The sequence below is a fragment of the Balaenoptera borealis genome, assembly GCF_965194805.1.
Source record: "Balaenoptera borealis genome assembly, chromosome: 3".
NCBI classification, from domain to species: domain Eukaryota; kingdom Metazoa; phylum Chordata; class Mammalia; order Artiodactyla; family Balaenopteridae; genus Balaenoptera; species Balaenoptera borealis.
Window position 1 is genome coordinate 166,550,323 of NC_138866.1, and position 12,068 is coordinate 166,562,390.

Consider the following 12,068-nt stretch of genomic DNA (forward strand, 5'->3'; position numbering starts at 1 on the left):
CAATATTCATTTTAAGTCCTATCTTGTTTGATCCCTCAGCAGCACTCAAAACTGCTGACATCTCCTTTCTTGGACTCTATCTTGAGGTCACGATACTGATTTTCTGCTCTCATCTGATTCTCTGACAATTTCTCCACAAGCTCCTTTGCCAATTCCTTCTCCTACTCGGTGTTAACCTTCAACACTGCATTCTTCAGGACTCTGGTTAGCCTTCTGGCCTCACTCTCAAATCTCTCCCCCTGTGTAATATCATTCATTTCTCTAGATTCAAGCACCAGCTTTAAGCTTATGACTCTCAAATCTAGATCTCTGGCCCAGAGGTCTCTCTTGAATTCCAGAATCATATATCCAAGTGCCTATTTAACATCTCCAAATAGATGTCCTGCAGGTACCTCAAACTCAATGGGTCCAAAACTAACTCCTTTTCTTCCTCCACAAACATGTTCCTTCTCTGAGTTTCTTACCTCAGGAAATGGGGCCCCACCTTCCATCCATCTGCTCCAGTGGAAACCTGAGTGTCATCCCTGAAACCCTCTCCCTTTCATTCCCTACAGCATCATCACCAGGTGGGATGATTCTACCTTCTAAAGAACAATTCAGTCCTCTTCTCTGCCACCACTGTCCTGCCAACAGTTATCCTTTTGAAACATATTTCTGCTTAAAACTCTTCAGGAGCTTACTATTGACTACAGGATAAAACTCAAACTTCTCACAATAATCATAACTACAACTACCGTTTGTCAAGTGCTTACCATGTGGTAAATGCCTACTAATTTTCATTCTTAACTATATAAGGGCAATATAGCTAGTTCTTCTTTTAGAGGTGAGGAAAAGGAGACATAAAGAGGTGAAGAATCTGATTTTACCACAAAGGTACTGAGTGGCAAAGCCAGGTTTCGAACTAAGGTCTTTTTCCAAAGTTCATATTCTCAATTACCAAACCAAACTGCCATTCAATTTCTTTCACAATGTGACCTCATTTTATCTTTACAGCCTCATCTCCAGTCACCCCATTCCTTCCCACACTCTGCATTCCAGCCTCCTTATGAGCCATTTTTTGGTCAAATACACATCTTATTCCCCCAGTTCTAATCTTTTATATCTGCTCTTCCCTGTTCCTGGGATGCCCTTCACTCCTTCTCTGTCCAACAGGCACATTTCTACTCGTTCTTCAAAGCATGGCTCAAGGACACCATCTTTCAAAGCCTATTCTAATAGCCTTGGGCACAATTACTCTGTTCGGAGTTCCCGAAGCATCTTGTGCAATCCCCTCCATTTCAGCACTTGTCTAGCATATACCATATCTGTCCACAAAGTACTAGCACAGTGTGTGCAACAGAGACCACATCTTAGATTTCAATGTATTCCCAGTGCCTAGTACAGAATCTACCATAATCGTTAAATAAGCCAATTAATCAACTGTTCTGGAAGACTATGCAACTGTTAGGTGTTACTAAAATGATAAAAATAAGGTTCAGAGAGATTAAGTGACTTTCTACAGAGCACACAACAAACTGCATGATAGAGGGTGAACAAGAGGTCTTGTGACTGTGACCTCAGGGGTCCTTCCACAGCCAGTGCCCTGAGCAGTAGTCCCGTGTAGACACATCTTAAAAAATGCTGTGCTTTTGACTATGCTGCAACTGTTGTCACAATCTTCATTCAGATATGCTTTGTCTTTCCCACTAGGATGTAGAGACTCTAATCTTATCCCATTTTATTCTCCTGGACTGCCTCGTACAGTGCCCAGTACATGTCATTCAGTAAAAGTTTGATACTAAATCAATTTATTTGAAGTTAAAAATCATCTACAGAAGAGTAAGGTCAGCACTACCAATTTACACACCCTGTCATTTTCAACTAAGTTCATTCTGCTGATCTATATCCAACTGTTCTCCAGTACCACCTCCTAAACCCACTAAAAACCAACCCAGGCCAGGACTCAGGGCCAAAGATTCAATTAACATTTAAGTGCTCAACATGGGTCAGGCACTGTACTGGGTATTTTCAAACACTAACTCAGCAGGAAATACAGGACCCAGACCTCAGCTGGAAATGATGTACATCAACACTAACATCTGTAAGTCAGCCTCAGTAGTCCCGATGGAATTTATTTAAAAAGTGTAAGAGAAAGATCCATTTTAATCTTGTATTGTTCACTTACGTACTTTATAGTGAAAATTAAAGAGATGTACATACAATATTTTCCCCCAAATCTCACTTTTTGTAACAAATTTCTTTGTAACAAATTTTAATCATAGTTATACTAGTATTAATAACCTATAAATTAATTAATTATGTAATATTTTAACCTTAACAAATCCAAATTAGACAGAAAAAGACCAATTAGGAAATATAAATTACAGAATATTTAAAAATAAAAACATATGAGATAAAACAATAAAAAAAACTAAAACAAATTAAAAAGTCCATTAAGCACCATAAGCTAACAGTAAGCAAAATACTGGCAAATATTCAGTTCTACAATTCTAAAGAACAGATAAGGATTTGCTAAAATGGGCATATTTAAACTTATAAACGATTAATGGAAGTAGCAACATTCTTTTCTTATGAAAGCTAAATATTTCTTCTGAAATCTTTTTTATATTATTGGCAAACCATTTTCCTCAACAGAAAAGTAAATGTTATCCCAATATTTTCTGAATATATTGGGATTCAGTTTAATAAATGTTAATTAACTAATGTTTTAAAAGAATAGGATCCATTCAGTAGCACAATTTTCAAAGACTTCCAGGGTGAACTACCTTTAGGGGTGGGGGGTAGAATTGTATTTGTTTGCTTACTCTGTTATTTTCCAGGCCTTTAGTAGAACATCTATGTCATACTGCAAAAACTCCCCAAAATACTGAACTACAACAAACAGTATAGTACTGTCTGTATATGATTTGTATAATATACATTCAAGAAATGAATACAAAGGAATATATCTGTAAAAACGATATTTACAATTATAGAAATATTGAGGTAATTAATGACCAAAGTTATTTCAGCATACCTATGTTTCAAGAACACACAAGATATTTAAATAGAAGAAAAAACCAGAAGAAAAAGGAAAAACATTTTAAAGAAATGCTATCATAAGTACCCAGGAAAGTGTTTTTAAAAGATAGGAACAAAGAAAAGGAATACAGACCAAAAATATCTAAATGAAAAATAAGATAAAGGCAGTTTCCTCATTATAATTAAAGTGTACAATGAACTACTAACTTCTAAAATCTTACTTAGTTGTATCCAATTTGCAAAGACAAATTACACTGCAGAGCAACTATATCTACCCTTGTAAAAATTTTCACCTCTTTTAAAAATAGGATCCAGCAGCAAAAGGAAAAATTATTAAAGTTGTTTCTATTATCTATTTTTAAATAGTTTTACCAAAACTGTCAAAGAAAATTCATTTTCTTTTTGACGCTAGATCCAATTGATGAACCAGAATGTCTCTGATAATAACTAAAAGAAAACCTGAAAAATAATATTTGGATTTCTGTAAAATGCTGGTAGAGACTTCCCTCTGTTTTACAACTTCAGGTACAAGTGTAAGCAGGAAAACGAAAACTCTGTCCACATCCTTAAGTACAATCTCCTTTCTGACTGGAAAGGCCAGCGCTTAGAATGAGCTGCCCGTGAATGTCCACCTATCCTCTGCATTGCCTCACACAGCACATGGTGGAAGAGAAACTCCCTAATTGAGTAGCTGAGCAATTTGGGTACATATTACTGTATTTTTTATTATAATGTGTATATATACATACACACATACACACAAATATGTATGGTACATAGATATACACCATTAATTTATCCATCATTTTAACTTTAAGCTCTCTAAGTAGAACTTTCAAAAGAATAGAAAAATAATATATCCACCTACCTTAGATTTGTTTTAATATATTTTTTCCTGCCACATTTGCTCATTATTAAGACATTTGTAATCAATGCTTTGCTCCTTCGTTTTCTTCTTTACCCTGCAGTAAAATTATAATGTCGAGTTGGCAGATCGTAAGATTTTATTTTAAAAAAATTAAAATCTCTCAAAACTACACCAGAATACCCCAGAATACGCTAATTTCCATAAAACAAAAAACAGCACAGAAAGGTGAAAACAACTCCGTAATTTTTTCAAACTTACTTCTATTCAATTTCCTTATCTTCTTAGGAAAAAATTCAAAAAAAATTAAATCATGTGCTACTTATCATTTTCCACTGAAGAGAGTGCAGTGCTGCCTAAATCATTTCACACACACTACAAATCGCTCATAAGTATCAGCTCTATTTTAAAATAATAATCACTTAATAAACTGAATGAATCTATCATTTTCTCAAATTTCATTCCACTGAAACAAATTTGTCAACTATTTTTCATTTACCTTAACTTCAAAACTGGGTTTTGTCAAAGAATTTTAACTGCAAACAAAATAGTAACCGTTCCTTTAAAATCTCCTCTGATAGCCTTTAAGCCATTAAAAAAGCTGTTTTAGACACTCTAGCAATTAAACCCCCTTTTTTTTTTTACTAATATCTCTTTAAAATACACATTTGACATGCTGAATGAAGTAAAGTTGGCAAAGAAAAAGACAAAAGGAGAGCAGTAGCCCTCAATTTGTTTTAGATTTGAAAGGACCAACACCCGCATCCCTAAGTTCCTTCCAGGCGTCTATGCCAGCAACAGAGGTGCTTGGCAACAACATGCTATTTCCGGGGTTCCCTCCTAAGTGGTCCCTCTAAAATGATGTCACACCCTCCCACCCAATTTGGAAACTGAGTCAGCAGTCAGGTGTGCTACAACTTACTACGGGCACCAGGACAATGGTTACTGTTACCACCTGCCCCCACCCGACCATAGGGAGGAAAGGTAAGGCACTTGAACCAGGCAACCTACAACATGAACAAGAAACAAGGATGGTGACATTCCTTCAGATTAAACCTTATTCTGTGTTATATTACACTGGCATTTTACGTGAGGACATCTTATCTTCCATAACAACTGTGTAACCATGAGGGCAGGGGCTACTGATTTATTAAACAGTGATTGGCACCCAAGATACCCCAGCCCTTGTGCTTGGCACCAAGACACAGATAACAAGATGTCCCTGATCTCCAGCAGCTTGGTTTCTAATGAGGGAGACAGATGTTTAAACAAGGAATAATGATAATATTATCTGAATAATAATGATGAGCACGGCACCATATAAGAAGAGAGAAGTAACTCCCGATTTCTCCTGGAAATACCATATTCTTTGGTTTAATTTCTTAGTAAGTAATACATTATGGTTTAGAACTCAAAAAGGAGAAAAAGGTATTTGGTGAAGTCTGGGAACAGCCACCCATTTCCTCTTCCCAGAGGCTGCCAGCATCGAAGACAGTCTCAGCTTCCTGCCACCCCGTCACAAGACATCAAGAGAGCAAATGACTAGCCTCACAACAGAATAATGACCATCAGATAAACCTGATCCTGACTCAGGCTTATCAGAGAATTATTTCATTCCAACTACTCTCTAAGAAGTCATCACTGATTGATCGCCTGCTTGCCAAATCTTCAAGAATGATCTTTAGTCCCTATCTTCCTTAACATGCCTACAGCATTTCCTACTCCCCAAATTTCGCCCTCCTTGAACTCTTCAGGACACCACGTTCATGTTTCCCCTTCCAAGTTATCCAGTCCTTTGCCTTAGTCTCCTTTGGCCCACTCTTTAAGTACTGGTATTCCCAGGCTTCCAGTCACAAACACCTCCACACTCTCCCCCTATGCTGCCTCATCCCGCCTTGATGTGTCTCAAATCTCACCTCCAGCCTGGACCTCTCTCTCCTGAGCTCTAGCCTGTATGTATCTGCCTATTCGACATCTCTTCACGGTTTCTTCAGAGATCCTCAAGTCTAATATGTTTAAAACTAACCTCAACTCCCTTGCTCTGCATCTCACCTCCTGCTGTACTTTTATCTCGATTGGGGAGTGACATCACCATTGGCTCAGCCACCCTATCCAGGAGTCCTCTCTCTTCATTCCCCACTTCCCTTGTCCCCAGTTCCTGAGGTGGCAACACGGTCTAGTGGTCGTAGCATAGCAGTGTGCGATATAAACAGCGTGGCACTGGAGGTTGATCTGGGCGTTAACCTGAGTTCTACCACTTATTAGCTATGGTTTTTGCAAGAAAGGCAAAATAAAGACCCCACTGCAATTAGCACGGTCAAAACAAAAAGAAAAGAACGTGGAATAAAGGGTAGTACACCTCTAACGGAAGCAGGAAGAGAAAGAACACAGAAAAGTATAATCTGTTTCTTGAGTTCTGGATGAAGAAAGGTTTTAGCTCTTTGGGAAAGTAGAAGATCCTCAGAGGTTAACTATGATTTAAGTAGCAACAGCAAGTAAGGTTTGAAAGAAAGTAGGAGAAGAATATGAAGTTTATATTGTAAAGCTGGTCCTCCTCAACCAAGTCAATTAAGAAACTGGGAAAAGGCAGGCTAGCTAGGAGAAGTACAGTTGACCCTTGAACAACACAGGTTTGAAACAGTATGGGTCCACTTATATGTGAATTCTTTTCAATCAATATATTGGAGGGACTTCCCTGGTAGTCCAGTGGTAAAGCATCCGCCTTCCAATGCAGGGGACACGGGTTCGATCCCTAGTCAGGGAAATAAGCTCCCACATGTCATTGGGGGCAACTAAGCCCACACACCACAACTAGAGAGAGAAAACCCACATGCCGCAACTAGAGAGAAGCCCACGCGCCACAACGATAGATCCAGTACAGCTCAACAAAGGTCCTGCGTGCCGCAACTAAGACCCGACGCAGCAAAAATAAATAAAAATAAATAAATAAATAAATAAAAATATTGGAAAATTTTTTGGAGATTTCCAATAATTTGAAAAAACTCACAGATGAAACTCATAGCCTATAATTATTGAAAAAATTAAGAAAAAGGTATGTCATGAAAGTGTAAAATATATGTAGATACTAGTCTATCCTTACACAGGTATAAGGTGATATTTAATATAAAATAATGTGTTAGCTTTCTTACTGTTTTATAACTTTGCTTTCAAAGAACTACATTACCGTACAGTATTCCTCTCTCTCATAATTGGAGGAACTGCAAATCAGCTATCATCACAGGTAAGTGGTTTTTTTTAAAAAAACATAACAATGTTTCCAATACTGTATTATGAATATGACTGTAATACTGTATGCCATAAATTTCTACAATGATTCATTCATTAGTGTTTGGGCTAGGCTACCGTGACGCAATCGTATCAATTACACTAGGCAATCATATTGCTGCTTCTTCACTATTAATGTATGAATTGTTATACCTATAAATAAATACAGATTTCTTTTTCACATTATCTTTTCATTTTGATGTCACGTGTCAGTAATACATATTACATCTGCAGTGTTTTGTATCACATGACAATACTGATGTAGGTACAGACAAATGATTCATCTCATGAACTTATGGTATTGATAAATACAGTACAGGACTGTAAATGTATTTCTCTTCCTTATGATTTTCTTAATACCATTTTCTTTTCTCTCGCTTACTTTACTGTGAGAATACAGTATATAATACATATAACATACAAAACATGTTTTAATTGACTGTGTACGTTATTGGTAAGGCTTCTGGTCAACAGCAGGCTATTAGTAGTTAAGTTTTGGGGGAGTCAAAAGTTATACAGGGATGTTCACCTGAGCAGCAGTCGGCGCCCCTAACTCCCACGTTGTTCAAGAGTCAACTGTAATTACAAAATGTCACGAATGTGAAGTTGACAGGGATGAGCCTATGGTTATTATGCATTTTAGGTGAAGGAGATGAGTACAGGAAAAACAAAGCAATACAGTAGTAACAGGAAATCATGCCACTTTCAAAGTTTTGTAATCTTTGTGAAGTAAAGTTAGAATAACTTTCAAATAACAATTTTTACACTTTTGTGTAAAAACAGAAGTGGCCAGGAACAGTTCTTCTAAATAATTATTTGAAACACTTGTAAATACTGCCTTTACTATTTAGAATATGAATCATACAGAAAATCAGGCAGCATTCTAATACAGATTCAAGGCCACTCCAGTTTAATTGTTTCAGGTACCCATTATTATTTAAGAAATCTAAACTCTTTACTAAAATCACCAAAGGATTAACTATTCAAGCATCTCTTTTTCAGTTCATTCCCCACCTGGTGCCTGCTTTCATCTATTTCAGTCAATGAACAGCAGAATCCTCTGCTAAGGAGGAAATGAAAAATGAAATTCAAATAGTCATGGCCTATCTCCACCTCTCCAAACACACCCCGCCCTGCCGAGCCCCCGCCCCATTTCATGAAGGGAAACATAACTTTCAATCTACTGGGGAAGTTATTTGCTTGGCTAATCATTGTAGGGCTTTTCTTTCAACAGAACACTCCATTACCGCACTTTAAGTACATTTCAAAACATTTATCTACACATAAAGTACAGCTGCATCGACTACTAACTAGCAAATCTGGGAAAGAGTATATAAGACACTGGAATTAGCTAAGGTTCACAGAAATGAATTTCAATGTTATTATACTTACCTAGGTTGGTCCTATCTTGTGTATATGAACAAAACTAGTATCTAAGTGTAGAAACATGCCTAAATAAGTTAAATTTAACTCCTCCATCAATTTTAAGAGGTGCAAAAGCATCCCAAGTGTCTTTATGCGTGATATATAGTTGCTCCAATTCCAGAGCTGGAAGCTTTCATCATAATCAATGCTAGGATATAAATTCCTAAGCATTTCTAGGCAAAAAAATAATTTTTGTGCTACCAATGGAAAAAAAAGAGGATGTTTGAGAATATGAACAAAACTCTATGACATCTGACATTCTGAGTTAGGATGGTCTAATTTTAAGTCTGCTAAGTTAAAAAAACAAAAACAAAAAGTTCACTAAGATAACCTTGAAGAAACTGAGTTTGTTTTCTGGAATTCTCAAAAGTAAACAATGTCAGAATCACATGAACCCCACTGTTAAAATTTCACAGGGTTTCATTTTGACATTTGATTGGTCTGGTTGTACTTTTCTGTTCAGAAAGTATGCATGAAGATGCTTCCCATTTGGGGAGAACTGAGAGACTTCAAAAGAGCCTCACAAAAAGTTGATAGTAAGGTTTTCTTGGAGGCAAGCGTCCTTCTTCACCAGTGAGAGAGTTATTTAAACAGTCCTAAATAACCTACTAGCTCATGCCTTCCCTCAAAATTGTTTCACATATACCTTGCCAGTAATTTCCCATAACACTCCTGGGAAGGTCAGTCAAGATTTGCAAACTAGATATTTTTAAAAATTGCTATAACTGGGCTTCCCTGGTGGCGCAGTGGTTGGGAGTCTGCCTGCCGATGCAGGGGATGCGGGTTCGAGCCCTGGTCTGGGGGGATCCCACATGCCGCGGAGCGGCTAGGCCCGTGGGCCACAATTGCTGGGCCTGCGCGTCTGGAGCCTGTGCTCCGCAGCGGGAGGGGCCGCGGTGGTGAGAGGCCCGCGCACCGCGATGAAGAGTGGCCCCCGCTTGCCGCAGCTGGTGAAAGCCCTCGCACAGAAACGAAGACCCAACACAGCCTAAATAAATAGGTTAATTAATATTTTTTTAAAAAATGGAGTATCATTAATAATAACTAAGTATTAAATGCTTATTAAAAAAAATTGCTATAACTGTATTATACCAATAAGACTCGGCTTGTCTTCATGAGTAATATTAAGATAAATCCCAGCTAATGTCATCCTTAGGTTTTCCTCTTCATTCTCCCTTATTGGCTACTGGATATCCTACAGCATCATTAAAAGAAAACCCATGAATGAGAGATTTACTTTTAAGAACAGGGCACTCTTTATTGTGTGATTCCCATGGTGAAAAGTATTTTAAATACCCTGTGCTCTTTAAAATGAAATTAACAAAATGATTTTAAATGTTTACTTCTACTTATGTATAATGGATGAGAAACACTTTCCTTGAAATCTATATTTTTACAATGTATATACTTGTACTGATAATACTGAAATTGTATTCAATGCACACATTACTATTATCAAAGTTGACTTTTATATATGTCGACATCAGTTCAATAAGTAGAAATACTTAACAGAATTCAAAGACATTTCAGGTTTATTTCCTTAATGACCAATACTGATTGCGTGTCAAAACATCAATGGTTCAACTGTTAAGTGTTTGCATTGTTCAGTTTTATGTTTAAAAGTCTACCTAAATGGGACAAGACATTTGAGCACTTTCCAATAGACTACCCACTTCAACAATAAACCTGACTTACTTTTCTGGCCGAATATTAACCTGTAGACAATACCAGGTTGGGGAAAACAGGATCAGGAATATACGTCTATACTGGTAAAGATTCAGTCAGGATTCCTTACGTATGTTAACAACCTGAAACTCTTCCCTACTTTTCATGAAATGTGCATAATTTTAAACATGATTTCATATTTTAATCATGCAGTGATTTGCCCTAATAGGAAATTAGAGTAGTCTATGGAGTCTGGAGTTTGTTAAACTCACCCAATTTCAGTAAACTGCTGGGACAATGTGAAAACAAAAAGACTAAAGAGCTCCTTTGTGTTTACACATTCAATAAAAATTTATTCATACACTCTTATAAAATGTGTACACAAAACATCCGTGTAATTACAACTTCACACTCACCAAAGCGACTCCAGGTTGAACAGCCGGTCACTAGGCAAGCATTTGCTTACACTGAACTATTTACAGATGCACCAAAAATGTTTGTCATTACCAACGCTTAACATGACAATGCTTTCAGTGTTTACTCATCCAGGATCAAATCCATTGAAAAGCTGCGTTTGGATCAATAAGCAGCTTTTTAAACATCAGTATCTTAATACTTAGCATAAGTTGGCCAAAACACATTGTTTGCAATTTGCCTTTCTTTGGGGGAAAAAAGTTCCTTTAAGTTCAAAGTTTCAAAGACTACGACTTTGAAGGGAAAGCAGCTTGTTATCCAAAAGTAGGATCGAGACTAGGAGAAAAACATGGTACCCACAGGGAAAAAACTAGAGAACACGAATTATTCATGTAATCTAACACAATCTTCACATTGGACCTCTAGCCCTGCGCATCTCGGTTTGGGTTTGTTTCCAAGGAGGGTGGCTGCACTCCCAGCAGCCTGGCGAATTAGGCAGGAAAGGAAAAGTTGTTCGGAAGCTGCTCCGGTGAGCCGCCCGGTTACAGGGCCTCCAGTGCGGACCGAGGCTGGTCCCGCGGGTCAGCATCGCTCTGACCTCGGCCGGCCGGCCGCCCCTTCCCGAGCCGCGCAGGGAGCGTGAGAGGCTCACACTCGGGACCGGGTCCGGGTCCCGGCGGGGACCGCGGGGAAGACGTCCGAGGACGCGCGTCCCTCTCAGTTCGCGCTCCGGCTCCGGGGGCCTTGCCAGGCTGGCTGGTCCTGGCGCAAAGGGGACGCGGGGAACAAGGGCGGCGCGCCTTCCAGCAGCGCCGCGGCAGCGCCCCGCTCGCTCGGTCTCGGGCCGCGAGGACCGGGAGGCGGCGGCTCTAGCGAGCGACGGGAGAGGACGGAGCCACGTCGCCCGCCTGTCCGGCGGCCTCCCCTCCCTCGGAGCCGGAGAAGTGGCCCCTCGGAAAGCGCCCGCCGGGTGCGCGGGGCAAACAGCGGGGGCGGCCGGGGCTAACCGTTCCGCCCTGCCCCCGCTCCGGCGCCCCCGCCTCAGGCTCCGCTGGCCCCGCCGGCCGGCGCGCCACTTACCCGCCGCGAAGCGATTTACGTAGCGGGCCTCGTCACTGCTTACGGACGCGAGGAGGTGGGACGACGAGCCCCACCGGGACCGGCGCCGGCCCACGTCGCCCCACGTCAGCACTGATGCGGCCACCGCGGCCTCCCCGCCGAGCGCGACCCAACGCAGCGTCGCAGCCGCCCGCCCGCGGCCTCGCGTCCGCCCGCTCACCCGCCCAGCTCCGCGCCGCACCTGCCCCTGCCCGGGGGACGCCGGGTGAATCCACGCTCGAACCCCGCCCCCTGCCGGCCGCCGGAGGGAGTGCGGCGCTGACAATCCAACAAT

At 40.2% G+C, this 12,068-nt stretch overlaps 1 protein-coding gene across 26 annotated transcripts in view; it reads right to left on the reverse strand.

The window, feature by feature from the left end:
* CREM (cAMP responsive element modulator) overlaps nucleotides 1-12,052 on the reverse strand; it is a 66,798-nt gene extending 54,746 nt beyond the window's left edge. For 3 of the 26 annotated variants that reach the window (XM_082385625.1, XM_082385642.1, XM_082385618.1), the window contains exons 1-2: nucleotides 11,756-12,009; nucleotides 3,890-3,983 (exon numbers count right to left, since the gene is read on the reverse strand). In XM_082385625.1, coding sequence (XP_082241751.1) covers nucleotides 3,890-3,933 — 44 coding nt within the window. In that variant the 5' untranslated portion in view covers nucleotides 3,934-3,983; nucleotides 11,756-12,009. Of the gene's footprint in view, nucleotides 1-3,889; nucleotides 3,984-11,755 lie in introns of all 26 variants that reach the window. The other 23 variants (XM_082385639.1, XM_082385632.1, XM_082385613.1 and 20 more) reach the window with 19 other exon arrangements.
* Nucleotides 12,053-12,068: the final 16 nt, after the last annotated feature.